This window comes from Peromyscus leucopus, chromosome 11 (assembly GCF_004664715.2).
Source record: "Peromyscus leucopus breed LL Stock chromosome 11, UCI_PerLeu_2.1, whole genome shotgun sequence".
Classification (NCBI taxonomy): domain Eukaryota; kingdom Metazoa; phylum Chordata; class Mammalia; order Rodentia; family Cricetidae; genus Peromyscus; species Peromyscus leucopus.
Genome location: NC_051072.1, coordinates 5604261 through 5622282, shown reverse-complemented (window position 1 = coordinate 5622282; position 18022 = coordinate 5604261). Strand labels below are relative to the sequence as shown.

The window sequence follows — 18022 nt, the reverse complement described above, 5'->3', positions numbered from 1 at the left end:
AAAAATACTGTGTTTCAAGTGGAACTTTTAAATGATTCTAATGAAGTAAAGAAAAGATGAATATATCACATTTGAACAAAATAAAAATGATTACCATGAAGATAGAAAAAATAATGTATGATAACATACAAGTACTATGGATCACTTATTTATCCTTGCCCACTAAAAACTGGTTTTGAGATGGCTGTTGAAAAATAATAAAGTTGCTGCAAAGTTAAAGTCAAAGAAAAAGAAAGGATAATAATTAGGAGGGAAAATTGGTGTACCTCTCTCATAAGTAGATCTTAGTCAAATGAAAAAGAGCCTTTGGAAGGAATGGGAAAGACCATACATAGTTAGGCACAACTTTCCTAGGCTCCATAGCATAAAACGTATTTGTTTCCAGGAAAATAGTTGTTTTTTTTTTTTCTTTTTTTTGTGTGTATGTTTTTGTGTCCCTGAATTGATATTTTGGGGAAATTCCACTGTGTATCCACTAGCCCATCATAGTGTAGGTCAACCATGAGCTGCATGGGTGTATTCATGTAGGCACACATGCTTTTGAAGGTCAGAGAACAACCTTAGCTGTTGTCCTTTGGGTGCAGTTCACCTATTTTTCCCCCTTTTTTTTGTGATAAGGTCTCTCACTGGCCTGTTACTCAACAAGTAGGATAGGCTGGCTGACCAGTGGGCCCCAGGGGTTTGTCTTCATCTCCTTATCTTCAGAATTACAAGTGTGTTGCACCACACCTGGATTGTTTTTAAATTATGGCTCTGTGCATTTAACTTAGATCATAAGCACTGTACCTATTTAGCTATCTCTTCAGCCCCAACCATGAGCATTTTATTAAAAAATCAATTGTATTTTATTTATTGTTATGATGATGATGATAATGAGGATGTGTGTCTCTGGTATGTGCACACATGTGGACACACACCATGTTGCCCTATGGATACCAGAGGACAAATTGTGGGCATGATTTCTCTTCTACCATGCTGGTCCTGAGGATTGAACTAAGGTCATTTGGCTTGCATCAATAGCTGGGGGAAATTTTCAGTCCTGGCGTGGACCCAGAGAATAAGCTATCTGAAGTGCTGGGAAACGATGGGGCCTAGTAACAGGGTTTTGGTACCTCTGAGAGGCAGCAGGCCTGTCATAGGGCTCATCGATCCCTGGAGTTTGTTTCTGTCTTGGGGAAGGATGTACTGTCTTCTCCCTTAAGACAGTCTTCTAATGATATGAAGCCTTTTTGAAATGCCAAGAAGCAAAGCAAAATCTCACATCAATCTGTAAACCATATTTTTTATCTTGCTTTCTATAAAGAAAATAAATAATATGTTAGTTTAAGTAAAATATGAACTTAACACTTATGGAAGAATAAAGAAATTCTACCACTTACTCTGAAAAAAAAATCCCAACTTACCTTTTCTGTAGAATATGAAATGCTATTTGACAAAACTTACAACAAAACAACATCAAAAACATGAAGGTGGGAACAGCAGATGGTCGCATGATCTTTCCTCGTTCTCGAACCCAGGGGATATCATTTGCATAAAGGTCAGCTCATTTGCATAAAGGAGCTTTGCCTTTCCCTCCTCAGATACCTGGAGAAGAAAAGGCTGTGTTTTCCTCGCTTCTTCTTCGTGTCCGACCCTGCCCTGCTGGAGATTCTGGGCCAGGCGTCGGACTCCCACACCATCCAGGCCCATTTGCTGAATGTGTTTGACAACATTAAGACTGTCAAGTTCCATGACAAGGTCTGCCCAGTTTTAATCACTGCCTGTAATTTCTGTGTCTCAGAGTGTCAACTGTCTCTATCAAGCAGTTCTTTAATACTGTGTTTACAAAAGATTTACTCCCTTGCCATTAGCTTTTGGCCAGTAATTAAAGGCAAAATCCAGTGCCCAAATTTACATTCAGTTTTCTATGGTTTATTAGTATCTGAAATGCAGATTAAATATAATCAAGAATGTATTGTGCAACAAGAAGAAGATTAGGCATGAGGATTGCAAATTTGAGGCCAGCCTGGATTATGCAATGAGTTTAAAGCTAATCTGGACTGTAATACAAGTACTCATCTCAAAACATACAAGCAAGTAAAAAAAAAAAAAAAAAAAAAAAAGCAAAATAAAACACCAACTTTTGTGGTGGTAATCTAATTGTACTGAAATGTGATTTTGATTGTATGTTAATAAATAAAGTTGTCTGGGGTCAGAGCTATTAGAGCCATAGCAGAGTTGGCAGTGGTGCAACGCCTTTAATCCATAGATCTCTGTGTGTTCAGGGATACAGCCAGCATTGGAGACATATACTTTAAGACTAGGGCTGTACATTCAGACAGTGACGAGGCAGTACGTGTTTGGGTTTACAACCAATGAGAAGGCAGAACAAAATACTATAAATAGACGAACAGACAGGAAATAGGTTCTTTTTGGGAAGCTGGGACACCGCAGGCGGAAGGGTGAGATTTTAGCTCTGAGCTCTGACCTCTCGGCTTTCTCTTTTACATTGTTTCTGTGTTTCTTATTTAATAAGACGGTTAGTTACATCTATAAACTTTAAAAACATATTTTACAATATTTGATGTTTTACATATTAAGTATTCAGAAATCCAGTGAGTTAAGGAAATCAAATGCTTATATATAATAGCATGACTAAACAGAATTGCTCCATGGGTTTGGTTATTTTTGTCAGGCTTCAGAAGTTTTTGGTGTCCTTCAAACTATTTTATTTTATCTTATACTCCTACTGGTTTTCGTATAAGTTATCCAACCTGATGGAGAGTTCATTTGCATGGTTACAGAATACACTGTTCATCCTTCTATCCAAATAACTAGGAAAAGGACCATTCCCTTCTGACATTGTGTTCAGTCCTCTGGTGCCTATCAGCTCAGTAGTATTCATTTATTCGCCCTATAAGCCAGTTTAAGCTGTTGAGTGGCTATCATGTGCCAGATGTCTTACTTAAGTACGGGAATATAGCTACCAGCCTGAGGGAACTCATGCCCTGATGGAAGAGGTGGGGAAGTAAACAGAAGGAGTCTACAGAGTGCAGGTAGTGCTCTGATAGATTGATTCCATGGTAGGCAATTAAAAGCCGGCCATTATGGTCAGGCACCTTGCTAGGTGCCACAGTGAGGCTGGATGTAGGGTTCCCAGGGAGAATGTATCATCACTGACCCAGATTTCTTTCTTATTCCGAAATCTCACTGTTAAATTGTTGATACACTTGGACCAAATTATTATTGTGCTCAGGTTAAGCACATGCTACATAAGAAAACCTGCCAGGGAGTGCTAACGTGGTGGGGGGTATCGGTTGTTAGGAAGACTCTTTGAAGGAATAAATTGGTTTCAGTCGATGCTTTGAGGATGCGTGGGATGTAACCAGGAAGGTGAGGAAGGGAAGCGTGGCTTGGTCAGAAAGCAGTATGTGCAAGAGCCTAGAGGTGTGTACAGCCCAGATCAGAACTGGGGGTGTGGGTTTTCACGGCTTAGAACAGCAGCAGCATGCTCTCTCTCACTTCTGGAGGCTGGAAGGCAGAACTTAGATGATGGCAGAGTTGGTTGTCCAAAGAAGACCCTGGGAGAGAACTTCATTCATGCTTTTGCTATAGTTTCTTACTGCTTTTGGCAAGCCTTGGTGCTTTTGGCCACTAGAAGCCTTTTGTGTCTAAAATCTGCTCTTCTTGTAGGGTCAACTATCCTTATCAGGACACCCTAATCCATTATAACCTCACCGCAGCCTGATGAGATGTGCAAAAATTCTAGTTTCCAGTATTTTAAATCTACAGACTCTAGTGCTTGCAACTCCATTGTATCTTGTTTTGGAGAATGTAATTCAAGTCACAAGAGGAATTGATGAGCCAAAGAATCATGGATAGATTCCAAAGGCCAAGTGTGCCATGCCATGGACTGTCACTTCAGCATGTGTCAGAAAACCATGAGGGGCTTCTAAGTAGCACACTTAGTGTGTCTGGTACAGCGGTCATGTGGAATGGAAGGGGTTGGGAAAGTGGAACCACTGAAGTAGACTTCACAGGAGGGGCGTAGAGTGGAAGACAGGGTGGGTTTTAATGCTCAAGAACAGTGGTTCTTGTTAATATATGGGGCAGGTAGGTTAGTGTCCCCGTCTGATATTTAGGAACGACCCCTTAATGGAGTTGGCACTATGTTTTATTGTACATGTTTTTTCTCTTTTATACAATCTCTTTTTATTCTATTTTGCTGTTTGTGTCTGTTGTTGGTTTGAAATATGGGCTTGTTGTGTGGCAAGGGCTACCCCAGAACTCATTCTGGCTGGTTTCAAGCTTATGATTCTCCTGCCCTGGACATCCCAGTGCTGTGATCACAGACATCTGCAACTGTAGCCAGCCTGCCTTACCAGTTTTTTTTTTTAAAGGTCATTAATAAAGATAGTCTAAAACAGTGTTTCTTTTCCGACAGTAGTTTGTATTTATATTTATCAACATTAAAATACTTTTAAAAAAGGCATTACATCAAGAAGGAAGTCCTTCCTGATGTTTGTAAAATCTTTCTGCTACAGTACGGGGATTTCATGTTCAACAGAAGAGCTTTTCACTCTCTCAGGCTGAGGAACAAAGTTGCTTGTCTCCTAGTTTGTAGGTTAAATGCCGACTCAGCTTTAGTCTCTGTTTAGCAGCCACATCTGCAGGTCACTCTGCCTTTGTTTTTTTTTCCTTGTTCCCACCATGAGGTTGGTACATCAAGAATCAGGTCCTGGGTTCTAAATTTTATAAAATTATAAATACCAAATGCAAGCAAGGAGACTGAAGTTTAAGATGTGTTACCCTCGTTGGTAGATCACAGCCATATACAACTGAAGAGGACTTATAGCACTAAATTTCAACCCCAAAGAATTGGTGTTTTGTTGGCTTATTGTTTTTAAACCAAAGAGGAGAAACGACAGCAAGCATTTGCATTTCCTTTATTTCCTTTTGTTTGTCACGTTACAGCGGGAGGTAAGTGGAGATGCAGGACAGGTGCTTCTTTTAATGGCCAATGCAGACAAGAAATGTAGTCTTAGTGCTGTCCTCCAGGAAGAGGTCCATCAGATCCATCCTGAACTCCAGACAGCATGCTCTTCTCATGATGCTGTGCCGCCTGGAGACTGAATGAAATGAGCAGAATAGGGGTTGGGTTTGATCAGAAGACACCTGAGAGTCGTCTCCTGCAGAGAGCACCATGCTCCATACAGAATCGAAATGACTTTGTAATGGCTTTGTTCTCATCATCATATTGATCGGGCCTTCCTGATGTCAACCCAATAATCATGTGGTGTGGAGTTACAGCCTCTCCGTGAGCTCCACTTTGCTTGGAGGATTTTAGAGGTTTTTCTTTTTCTTTTTTTTCTTCCATCAGCACATTTGTATTAAGTATTTCTTTTAGTGATAACCCCAGTCTTTTCGAGTAGTGATGAGCTGGAATTGACTTGGGTTTCTTCTTTAGATTTTTAAAGTCAGCTCTTTGTGGTTGTTTTGAAGTGACTTTATGTCCTGTTTTGCTGTCTATTTTATGATTTGTGCCTTGACTTTTTGTGGGCAGGGTAACATTGACAAGAGGACACAGAGGAAAGGTATTTCTTATTTTTATATGAATATGGCTATCTTTTTCATCTTCTAACATAGATCTATGATCGAATCCTGTCAATTTCCTCTCGGGAAGGAGAGACTATTGAATTGGACAAGCCTGTGATGGCAGAGGGCAATGTAGAAGTCTGGCTTAATTCCCTACTGGAGGAGTCTCAGTCCTCATTACATCTTGTGATTCGCCAGGCAGCTGCAAATATTCAGGAAACAGGTTTCCAACTGATTGAATTTCTTTCTTCCTTCCCTGCCCAGGTCAGTGTATTGAAATTGGAAATTATTTTTTTTTTGATCAAATAGTCATTTTAAATCTTAGATATTGCCTATTATAAGCCTCATAAATGGTGTAATTTTATTCTGGTTGAATATTAGGGTTTTCATAAAGACCAAATATGGATAAGCTTAAAGATTTCAACTGTTGATTATTTGGCCATATATAATTATAGACTTAAATATGATTTGGGGTTACAGAGATATTTGACATATTCTCTTTAACTTAAAACAGTTTTTCTCTTAACAAATATGCTTATGTAACAATGTATATAGATCATAAAAGTGTACTCAGAGCACCCTTAACTAGAAAAAATATTCTTTAGTATTAAAATACAGGAAATGATTTTTCTTAGTCCTTTTGGTCAATAAAGATTGTATGGGTGTCTCTATGTAGAAACACCATGCCTACTTGAGTAAAGCCAATTTAATTCCTTATCTGCATGTGACTTAAAAGTCTATTTAGAGAGAAGTGTGAGCTAAACCTGTGGGATCTAAGATCCCAAGAGAGATGCATTAGATAAATAACATGAATCGAGTCCACAGACTTTGAAATAAATCAAGGAAGTTTATATAATCAGGGCCACCATTTGCATAATAACCATAGTGATTCATAATAGTGACTTCTATGTAAATTCTAAGCAAATTGTAAGTATACTATATATACTCTTATAAAGCCTTAGCCTCTTTTGTTTAAAATCTCTACAAGGTTGGATTATTAGGAATTCAGATGATATGGACCCGAGACTCAGAAGAAGCCCTTCGAAATGCCAAGTTTGATAAGAAAATCATGCAAAAGACCAACCAATCCTTTCTAGAGTTACTGAACACGCTGATCGACATTACTACAAAGGACCTGAGTTCCATGGAACGAGTTAAATATGAGACGCTGATTACTATTCACGTGCACCAAAGGGACATCTTTGATGACTTGGTAAATGTTTTATAAATGTTCTATCATAAACAGAAAAGCAAACTCTAGGTGCCATCTGTGTTCACGCACTGAACTGATAAGATTGAATTTGTGAAAAAGTCCAATTCAGGCACAGGCATACTGATATCAGAGCGTATGTGTCAGACTCTCTTTTCAGCTGTAAGCTGAAATTTCAGTCATATTCTGTAATGAGACACTACTTTAAAATTCTTTGTGTTTATTTCAGATGCTAAAATGTCATGTGGTGTTCCAAAAAGCCTTTCTCTTTCTCGTTTCCCTTGTAATTATTGATCAAAGATTACCGGTTTCTTGGGGGCAGAAATTATAAACTGTTGTGTTGGTAGTAGAGCTGTTTTAGGCTTTGTCGGATTTGACAAATCACATCCTTCACAAATCATACCGCCCTTTATGTTGTTGATTGCAAAGTGGCCCTTCTTACCGCAGCAGATGTTGCAGAGTTTGCCTTTAAAAATATAAAGGGATGGATAAGTTATAGTTATGTGAAGTATAAAAAGAAATTAGAGTTGTCCTCTTCTATAAAGTGTAATATTAGGTAAGAGGCAAGAAGCTCTTACATTCATAATAATTTTCTGGATTGTGTCTCAGACCCATTATGTAAAAAAAAAAAAAAAAGATTATGAAAGATTGGTCCTGATGTAGTGGAATCAAAAGACTGCATTTTTGTGCTATTTTGTGTTAATCTTCTTGCCTAATAGCTAAGAGCACTGTTTGATTTTCAGAGAAAGAAAGGACACAGGGTAATTTTAGATTTCTTATTTGTCAAAGAGAAATGATTAAAGTGTCTTAAAGTTTTGGTAAAAATTTTAAATGAAACCATTGCCAGATATTAACTTGCCATTTAAATGTTAGGATTTTTGATCTGTTGAAAATTCATAAAAAAAAACCCCAAAAAATGGTTAAAAAAAAGCTTACGATTTCACCATCTTCTTAAGAGATTCCTTTTTTGTGATGTGATTGTAGCTTTGTCTTTGTACTCTCATACATTGAATCTCATGGTTCAGATATATGGTACTATGCATGCAATTATAGAAATGATTCTCGTATTATTGAGCTGTAATGTCATTTCAATTTGAGCAACCTAGCTGGAGTGGTCTTGATTCCTCCCGTTCCCATAGCATCTCAAGTCGCTTTTTTTGTTGATCAATAACTGATTGGGTCAGATGACGAGAGACTTGATGCCTCTCACCTACTTGGTTTTCCTCCTTTTGACTCTGTGGTCTGTGAAATGCTCATGTGTCTACTTAGCAAGCGACTCATCTCTGGTCTAACACCCACCTTTTTGAATTTCAGTGCCACATGCATGTCAAGAGCCCTGCGGACTTTGAGTGGCTGAAACAGTGCCGATTTTATTTTAAGGAAGATTCTGACAAGATGATGATCCACATCACAGACGTGGCTTTCATATACCAGAATGAATTTTTAGGCTGCACTGACAGACTTGTCATAACTCCACTCACAGACAGGTGACGGGAGGATTCTGCCATTCCACAGCCCTCTTCTCCTCTGCTTAGCATTTTAGTCCCTCTGGTGGCTCAGGGACTTTTTTTTTTTTTTTTTTTTTTTTTTTTTTTTTTTTTTTTCCAACACCTCTTTCATAGCAAGTCCTTTGAAAGTTAGTATTTCTAGCTTTTCCTGTGTCTGCACCTGGGATTCAGGTTTGTGGTTGAAACAGACCTCACCTCTTTTGCGTTCAGTCTTACAGAGGCAAAGTGTAAATGCGTCTGTGGATGGACAAGAAAGGAGCTAATTACTGTGAGCCACTAGGTGTGGATCACAGTGGGCAGCGAAGGTCACTTTATTAACTTCAGCACCTGTTGTTCTTTGGAGAAACAATTAAGGTGTTTTTTAAAAAGCAGGAAAAAAAGGAGTACAGCGCAGTTGAAAGCAGGAAGACTGGTGGGTGTGGGCAGGGACATGGGAGCTGCGTGCCTTTGCCCTTTGCCCGTCACCTGCACTCAAGCTGGCTAATTACAGCTGTCCGCTTGAGTGGATTAAGAAACACCCAGGCCATCCGGTGTCAACACCTTTAGTTGTCTTTGAGGGTTTTTCCCTCCAAGAGCTAACTTAGAGTGGTCTCACCATCCTAGGGACGAGGGTCTCAGAATGGATCAGAAGGAGAAGGAAGTCCGAACTTCCATCTCTGTTTCCTGACCTAGTGAGAGTCAGGATTTTGTTAGGTCACTGTCAGCAGTGTGTTCCATAATGCATTCGCTTCTGTCTGGAAAACCCTCCTGCAGCCCTCCATTTTCCTTCCCATTTCTGTGTTCTCTATCCTCCCGCCCCCAAAAGCACAATTTCTTTCTACCCTGCTTGTCTTGAACGTACTCTGTTCAGACTCACAGCGTGAATTTTATACAGCTACCATAACAAATCATCCCAAGTTCAGAAGCTAATTTTCAAAAATCTATTTTACCCTTTCGTAAATCACAACAGGGCTGCATTCCTTCCTAGAGACACAAGGGGGTGCCGTCTCCCACCTTTTCAGGTTGTTGGCAGAAATCCTCTTGGCTGTAGGACCTAGATCCTCACTTCTCACTGACTGTGAGCAGAAGACCATCCCAGCTCCAGAGAGCTAGCTGCCTTGTTCCTTTACTTGTGATCTCTTCCTTCACCTTGAGAAGCACAAACAGTGGGCTGAATTCATGCCATTTGTCCTTTGCACCTCATCCCTCTTGTGTCTTTGACATGCTTTTCTGTCTCCTGTTTTCTCAGAATGGACTGAATCCATTGGGTAGCCGGGATAATCTGTCTACCCCAAGGTCCTCACATTGATAATGTCTGCAAAGCCCCTTTAGCTATATAAGGTGGTATGTTCATAGTGTTCAGAGGTTAGAATATGGGCATTTTTGGGGAAAACATTATTCTATTACACGTCCCCATTCCCTTGGAGTGTTCCTGTGAAAATCACTCACACCTCAGGCTGTCACATCCCATGTCAGTTCTGGCCTCACCTTCCTTGTGTAATTGTCAGTACTGGCATCATTGGGCTGCCTCCTTTTTGATTTAGCGTTTTCATGTGGCTCCTCGTACTGCTTGTTCCTCCATTGCACATTGGGGTTCTTGTCTTTAGCTGCACTGCACAGCTCTGACATGACTTTTAATAGCATCTAGATGCTGACCCCAAACTGAATACCACCAGAGCACCTTTCCTGAGCTCCTGGGATGCCTATCCATTCACCTGCTGGCATGACATGGCCCTCTGGATGCTCAAAGACTAACTACAGCTTGTTTGATTTTCTCCTGTCTTCTTCACACTACTAGTTGGACATCCTATTTTTTTTTTAAGATTTATTTATTTATTATGTATACAGTGTTCTGCCTGCATGTATGCCTGCATGCCAGAAAGAGGGCATCAGATCGCATTATAGATGGTTGTGAGCCACCATGTGGTTGCTGGGAACTGAACTCAGGACCTTGGAAGAACAGCCAGTTCTCTTAACCGCTGAGCCATCTCTCCAGCCCTGGACATCCTATTTTTATCGGTGTAGTGGCATCCATCTCCTAACTCTGGAATCTGCTACCTTTACTTCACCAAGCAAGAACTCCGTGGTACACCCTTGAAGTGTGTAAGTGATATTATGTCACCCCTTTAGTTCTAACCCTTTACTTTGGTCCCATGTCACAGAAAGTCAAGGCTACCATCACATCAGTTTAGGAAGCCTGGCACGAGCTGCCCTGGCCACTTCTGTCCTTACTTCCTTATTTACTTATCTCTACGCTCTTTGGGGTTTCTCAGACAGACAAGCACAGTCTTGGCTCAGGGCTTTTGCATTTGAAATACTCTGACTGGTAGAGAATTGCCTCCCTTCTTCACAGCCTTCCTTTCTCTGCTCAGATGTCACCTCGGAGGGATCTTGTAAATCTGACGTTAGCCAGATACGGTGATTCCTGCTCCCCACAACACCTGACCCAGATTTTCCCCTTGTAACTATTATTTTCAATTAATCTCTTTTCTTCCTTGAAAATGCGAGATTCCTGAGTCAGGCTTCATGAGATGAATTCATTAAAATGTCTCTGTCACATAACAGTTGTTAAATAAACACTTCTGGAGGAATAGAAGAAATGCTCATTGGCTAATTAGCTTTTTATGACGAAGTTAAATAGAAGAAGAGAAAGTAGAAAGTTGGGAATGGGAAGCTTTTCTAAGTTTTTAAAATTATTAGTTCACTTGCTATTCTTATGCACATATTGGATAATTATTTGCCAAAATCCCAACTTTCACATATATGTGTCAGGTCCAATCTTTTTTGTTACTTGATTATTTCACCATTAAAAAACAGAGAACCTTGAAAGCAAAGCAAGTATTTGCAACTCTAAGTGCAGACAGTTCTGAAATTCATCTTAGACTTTCACACCTGGGCCCCCTTATCTGCATTTCTTCAGCTTGAATGTGTGAGAAGTGAGGCATCATTTTCGGCTGCTAGCTCAGAGCACAGAGTTTTCTGTCCTTTTACAGTAAGAAAGCTCCTAATGAAAACAAATGTCTTATAAAGTTCCGGAGGTACTGGCATGTACTGTCAGCCTTTGCTGTCTCACCTGTGAAATCTGACAGCCATGGCAGCCGAGGAGCTTCACATCACAGGGAAAGACCCGTTGACATTTCAGATGGTCAAATGGCCATCATCACATGATAACAACACACATTACCTTTCCCCCAAAACTCATGATGATTTTAATAACTATCCTCCTTCCACTTCTGAGTACATGCAGAGGAGGCTGGAGTGTCCTCACTGTTACTGTCACCTAGGCAGAGGCCAGAAGAAATCAAGGGTAGATAGAGCATCCTGTTGACAGACATAGGGAGAATCACAATGTGTTTTTCTATGACACAGTGACATAGTTTCTCTGACTCCTTCACTCTGTCCTTCACAGCTGTGGTGTCTTGGGCAAGACTTCTGACCCTTTCCATTTGTTTGTTTTGGAATCCTTGAATGAACTATAGATCATGCATAAAAGCCCTCCACCCCTACCCCATCCCATATTAGTTGCTTTGGAGCAGATGTCATATAAACCTGAGAGAAGAACCCAAAGACTTTTTGGCTTCTGCTGTTGGGCTATGGTGGTATTTTATTTGTACTGAAACGTGATTTTCATTGTATGTTAATAAATAAAGTTCCCCTGGGGTCAGAGCTATTAGAGCCATAGCAAGAGCGTGGCGGTGGTGGCGCATGCCTTTAATCCCAGCACTTGGTAGAAGAGCTAGGTAGATCTCTGTGTGTTCAGGGATACAGCCAGCATTGGAGACATACACCTTTAAGACCTGGAGGGCGGTACTTGCAGGCAGTGACGAGGCAGTCATGTGTTTGGGTTTACAACCAATGAGAAGGCAGAACAAAAGACTATGAAAAGACGTACACACAGGAAGTAGATCTCTTTCGGGGAAGCTAGGAGCACTTCAGGAGGTAAGATTTTAGCTCTGAGCTCTGACTTCTCAGCTTTCTCTTTTACATTGGTTCTGTGTTTCTTATTTTAATAGGACAGTTGGTTACATCTACAAGGGGCAGCATGTGATTTCCTGGCCCTGGGCACTTGAACAGAACATAATGATTGTGAGGACATGTGATAGATAAGCTTATTTACCTCATGATGGACAGGAGCTATGCAGAAGGAAGAATATAGGAGGAAGAGGGAAGATACATCCCCTAATGACACCCCCTCCCCCATGAGCTACTTCCTCCATCTAGACCCCACTAATTCCAACACATTATAAACACATCAAGGTATTAACCCATGGATTAGGATAGAGGCTTGAAGATCCAATCATTGCCCCAAAACCAACCATCTGGCAATGGTAGGTAGCATCAATTTTATGAGCTTAAAGGAGTGTTTTGTATTAAAATCATGATATCTCCCTTATCTGTGGGGAGTATGTTCCATGATTCTCAGCTGATGCCTAAAATCCCAAACAGTATTCAACTCTAGGTATACTACTTTTTCCCATACATACAAATTCATGTTGAGATTTGATTTATAAATTATACATAGCAGGAGATTACTAGTAACTAATGATAAAATGAATTATAATAAAAGTTATACAAATATGTCTTTAGCTCTCTTAAAATATTCAGTTTGTAGACTTTAGATAATGGTAACTTCAGAAGATGAATGCATGGATAAGGAGGAATTGTATGTACCCAGCTGAGGTATATAGATAGATGATTATCTGTCTCTGTCTCTCTGTCTCTCTCATCTATCTCTTCTTCCCTTTCTCTCTCTCTGTTTCTCACTATTTTTCTTTCTCTCTTATCTGTTTGTCTCTCTGTCTTTCTGTCTCTGTGTCTGTCTGTCTCTCTGTCTCTGTCTTTGTTTCTTTCTCTCTCTGTCTTGGATTCAATGATGCAGTTCAGATGGGTCTGAAAATATGCAGCCCAAGATGACTTTAACTCATGAGCATTGTCTGTCCTGCCTCAGTCTAGTGAGTTCTGGGATTACAGGAATGTGCCACCACACCTGGTTTATTGCTCTTCTTAATCACGGAGTGCACATTGTTTAGCAACCTTTCCTATCAGCTCCCCTTAAGCACATGTATATGTGTGTCCTAGTTCAAAGTCTGTAACTAACTCCAGCTCTCAACACAGGGAATTTCTTGCTGGTGCATGTGCCCTGTTGTCCTCCTTCAGAAACTTTTGAGCACTTTAGAATCAATAGGTGCAGAAAGCACATCTCTTTACACATGATAAGAAGCACCTGCCTATAATGCTATGGATGCATAATAGCAATGGTGACAACAATTGCCCCATGTTCACGGGTGTAGAGAGCTCTGCAGGGCAGCAGTGAGTGGCCAGAGTTGGTTCTATATCTTGAAGGCTGGATGCACCTTGAGTCTAACAGAAAGAGCTTGGCTTGCAGCTACAGGCTAGAATAAGCATCAGCTCTTCTGAGATCCTGAGCAAAATAATTCTGTTATGTGAGCCTCTTTCCTCACTGTGAAGTGAAATCAGGATTTTTTTTTCTATTTATCTATTTAAATTTTTTGATTCATTTTACAAACCAAGCACAGATACCCCTTTCATCCCTCCTCTCTCCCCCTACTGCAACCACTCCCCTATTCCCTCCTCCAAAAGGGTAAGGCCTCCCATGGGGGGTCAGCAAAGCCTGGTACATTCAGTTGAGGCAGGACCAAGCCCCTCCTTGCTGCATCAAGGGTGAGCAAGGTGTCTGACCATACGTAGTGGGCTACAGAAAGCCAGTTCATGCGCCAGGGATAGATCCTGATCCCACTGCTAGGGGCCCCTTAAACAGACCAAGTGATACAACTGTCTCCCATACGCAGAGGTTCTAGTCCAGTCCCATGCAGGTTGCACAGCTGTTGGTCTAAAGTTTGTGAGTTCCCACGAGGTTGGTTCAGTTGTTTCTGTAGATTTCCCCATCATGATCTTGACCCCCCTTGCTCATAGAATCCCTCTTCCCCCTCTTCAACTGGACTCCTGGAGCTTGGCCTGGTGCTTGGCGGTGGATCTCTGCATCTGTTTTCATCAGTTACTGGATGAAGTCTCTATGATGACAGTTAGTGTATTCACCAATTGATTACCAGAGTAGGCCAGTTCAGGCACCTCTCCACTATTGCTAGCAGTCTAATCTGGGGTCGTCCTTGTGGATTCCTGGAAATTTCCATTGCACCAGGTTTCTCTCTTACTCCCATACTTTCCACTCTGTCCCTCCCCCAGCTCGACCATCCTGTTCCCTTGTGTTTTTATCCCCTATCTCCTCCCCTCTAGTGCCCACCCCTCGTCCCCAGTTTACTCACGGAGATCTCATCTGTTTCCCCTTCCCAAGGTGGGATCAGGGACCTCTTGCAGGCTACTCTGGGGTTTTAATGAGATAACATGGAGATTGTTGTGTAGGTAGTGGTTGTTAAAGACTGCTCAGAAAGGAATGGCGACATGTAAGCGGGGAAGTAGGCCTTTGCCTAGGGGGAAATAGGGACATGAGTGCAAGTGTCCATCTGCTTTCACACCAGGCTTCTTCCTCCCTGGCCAGGCTGGTTGCTCACCTGGTTTTCAGAAACTTATTTCTAGTGGAGAACCTGGGAGACCCCAGTCTGTGTACTGGATGTTCACTTCCACTTGTAAGCTGGGTAAACTGCCGCTTTTTCTCTGAGTTCTTCCTCAGGTCCCTCTGAACGCTGTATTCAGCCATAGGAAACAAAGCTGCACTAGCTTATGGATTGTTTTCTCTGGCAACACCAGGTGGTGCTGGGAATCAAGGAATCTATCAGCAGATTTGTAGGGTAAAATTTTTCCTTCACAGGCTTTTTTGAATTTGCTCACCAAATCTTTCACGTGTTATCTTCATATGGTAAGATGTGGAAGTAATTGCAGATGCTGGAATGTTATTATTTAGCAGTGTGTTGTTTAAAACCAAGGTCATGCAGGCCTGGGAAGATGGCTCGGGTGTTAAGAGCTACTGTTGCAGAGGATCTGAGATCATTTCCTAGCACCCCCATCAAAACTCACAACTATCTGCAGATCCAATACCTCCTTGTGGCCTCTGTGGGTTCCTGCTCACGAATGATGCACATAAACTTACACACATGCATACGTTCACACTCATAAAACATTAAGTTAAATCAAGGATGTGGAACTATGAGCTCTTGGATTCATCAGACAAGGAATCTATTTAAGTGATTCCCAATCTGACAAATAGAATGTACTTATTTTTCTGTTTTTCTCATGATGTGAATTGAACGCAAAGCCTTGGGCAGGTTAGATAGCCACTTTCCCACCCAGCTGCATCCCAAGAGTTTTTGGGAGCCAGAATCTCATTACACAGCTCAAACTAACTTTGAATCCACTATATAGTCCAGGCTGATCTTGGATTCATCATCCTTCTGCCTCTGGGAGTACAGCTTGTGTTACCATGGCTGGATCATTTATTTTTGTTCTTTCTTATGTATATTTGAGGATTACAACAGAATGGAATAGTAGACAAGGATAGTAAGTAGTTATTACAGTGATGCATGTTAGCATAGCCAGCAGCTCACTTATTTTGGAGAGAACAGCTAAAATCTATTAATTTTGATGAAGACTCCTAGGACAATAAAGTTTTATTAACTATAGTCCTGTTGCACATCAACTTCTGTATTTACTGAGCTTACAAAATAGATGTGTTGGAATCATCTGCCCTATGTCTTATTTCCTGTCTCTATTCTGCCTTTGGCCACTATTGGTTTATTCTCTATGTATTTTGCCCACTTTCTTCCTAACATGTGAATGAAATCATGCAGTATTTGTCTTTCAGTGTCTGGCTTATTTTTACTTAGTAAAATTTCCACGGGTCTACTTTTCTTTTTAAAGACTATAAAGTATTCCATTGTATAAAACCATGTTTTGAAAAGTTCATTCATCCATTAACTGACAATTGGGTCTTTTGTGGGTATCAAAGTATCCATTAGCTGACAACTGGGCCTTTTCTTGGCCTACAGTGAACATAACAGGATAGATAATTTCATGAAGGGGTGAATTCATCTTTTTTTGTGTACGCACTGAGATGGGAGATTGTTAGGGTGTGTGTTAGTGCTGTTTTTCATTTTTTTGGGGGAAAGTTTGTTTAGTTTTCAATCGTGACTTCACCAAGCCTCATCTTCATCAACAGTATGCAATCTCCTCAGCAATGCTTGCCTTTACTCTTTTAGTAACGTCCTTCCTTTAGGGTGCCAGGTGATATACAATGATATGCATTTCCCTCATGATCAGTGAGACTGTCTAAATGTCATTCTTTTGATATGGATAGATTTCTAGGGAAGAGTTGCCAAATAAATATTGGCAGTGCTCTACATTCTTTTTTTCATGCTTATACATTCCCAATAATTATCATGAACATAAAGCCTGAAAAATGTCAGCAAAGAAATCTAACTTTTTACAGACTTCCTAAACTTATTTGGACAGAGACCTTCCTCCTTTTTTCTCCACAGCACATCTCAACATGCATGAGGGTGTTTGTCTTAGGATGTAGCATTGGAAATTAGGGATAGGGAGATTGGCCCTCTTCCTTCGTCTTTTAATCACGCACAGGTTCATTTCTCTGTGATGACTTGAGTGCCTTTGGGATGCTGTAGCAAGTTTCTAAAGACAACTTGGCCCCACAGGTGCTACATCACATTGGCTCAAGCTCTAGGAATGAGCATGGGAGGAGCCCCTGCTGGTCCTGCAGGAACAGGCAAGACAGAAACCACCAAGGATATGGGCCGGTGTCTTGGGAAATATGTTGTGGTTTTCAACTGCTCAGACCAGATGGATTTCCGAGGACTTGGGCGGATATTCAAAGGTGAGCCCTGTGTCTTTCACTGACTGAAAAATACCAGGCCAGGTGAAATTTCTTGTTGAGATTTATCTCTCAGGGCTAGAGAGATGGCTTAGTGGTTAAGAGCACTGGCTGCTCTGCTCTTTCAGAGGTCCTGAGTTCAATTCCCAACAACTACCTGGCAGTTCACAACCATCTATAATGGAATCTGATGCCTTCTTCTGGTGTGCAGAGGTACATGCAGACAAAACACCCATATACTTAAAAGACATAAACAAACCTAAAGATAAGATTTCTCTCTCGGGGCGGGTGATGCAGCCCACTGGGAACACAGCTTAGCTTGTGGGAGACTTGATTCAATCTGTAGCAACAAGAACAGCAAGATTTGTTTACTTTGTTCAAGAACTGGATATATTTTGGTTTTGCTTTTTCCAGGTTGTTTTATTTGACAAGCTCAGTCTGAGCAGTGTTAGGTGGATGTAATTTGCCTTTTGTTAGGCACTTGTTGTCAGTACCATAGGTTGGATGTTTACAGACAAGCTGCCAACTTGTTGGCTGTTTTGGGTCTCTCCATGCACTGTTTATTTCCTGACTTCAGTTTTGAATAAACTGATCTCTGGTTCATTTTGGCAGCTGCGTAATATCCATTTTCCTGGTTTTCAGAAATGATATACTAATTGGATTTTCTGTTTAATTTCCTTTCTAAGGGCTGGCACAGTCCGGGTCCTGGGGTTGCTTTGACGAATTCAATCGTATCGATCTACCAGTGCTCTCCGTAGCAGCCCAGCAAATCTCCATTATCCTCACATGCAAAAAGGAGAGGAAAAGATCTTTCCTTTTTACTGATGGAGACAATGTGACCATGAACCCAGAATTTGGACTTTTTCTAACTATGGTGAGGAATTGCCAGGCGAACCACGGAAACTCAGCCTTCTTGTCACGGTGTCCATACCTCTCCCCAGTCCTGTGTCA

The 18022-nt window shown here is 41.0% G+C and overlaps 1 protein-coding gene across 1 annotated transcript in view; it reads left to right on the top strand.

Moving 5' to 3' along the window:
- Positions 1 to 18022, top strand: part of Dnah5 (dynein axonemal heavy chain 5) — a 232373-nt gene that overhangs the window by 88081 nt on the left and 126270 nt on the right. Inside the window, exons 32-37 of the mRNA XM_028868160.2 lie at positions 1581 to 1737; positions 5626 to 5838; positions 6563 to 6787; positions 8099 to 8271; positions 16896 to 17074; positions 17758 to 17945. Coding sequence (XP_028723993.1) covers positions 1581 to 1737; positions 5626 to 5838; positions 6563 to 6787; positions 8099 to 8271; positions 16896 to 17074; positions 17758 to 17945 — 1135 coding nt within the window. The remainder of the gene's footprint in view (positions 1 to 1580; positions 1738 to 5625; positions 5839 to 6562; positions 6788 to 8098; positions 8272 to 16895; positions 17075 to 17757; positions 17946 to 18022) is intronic.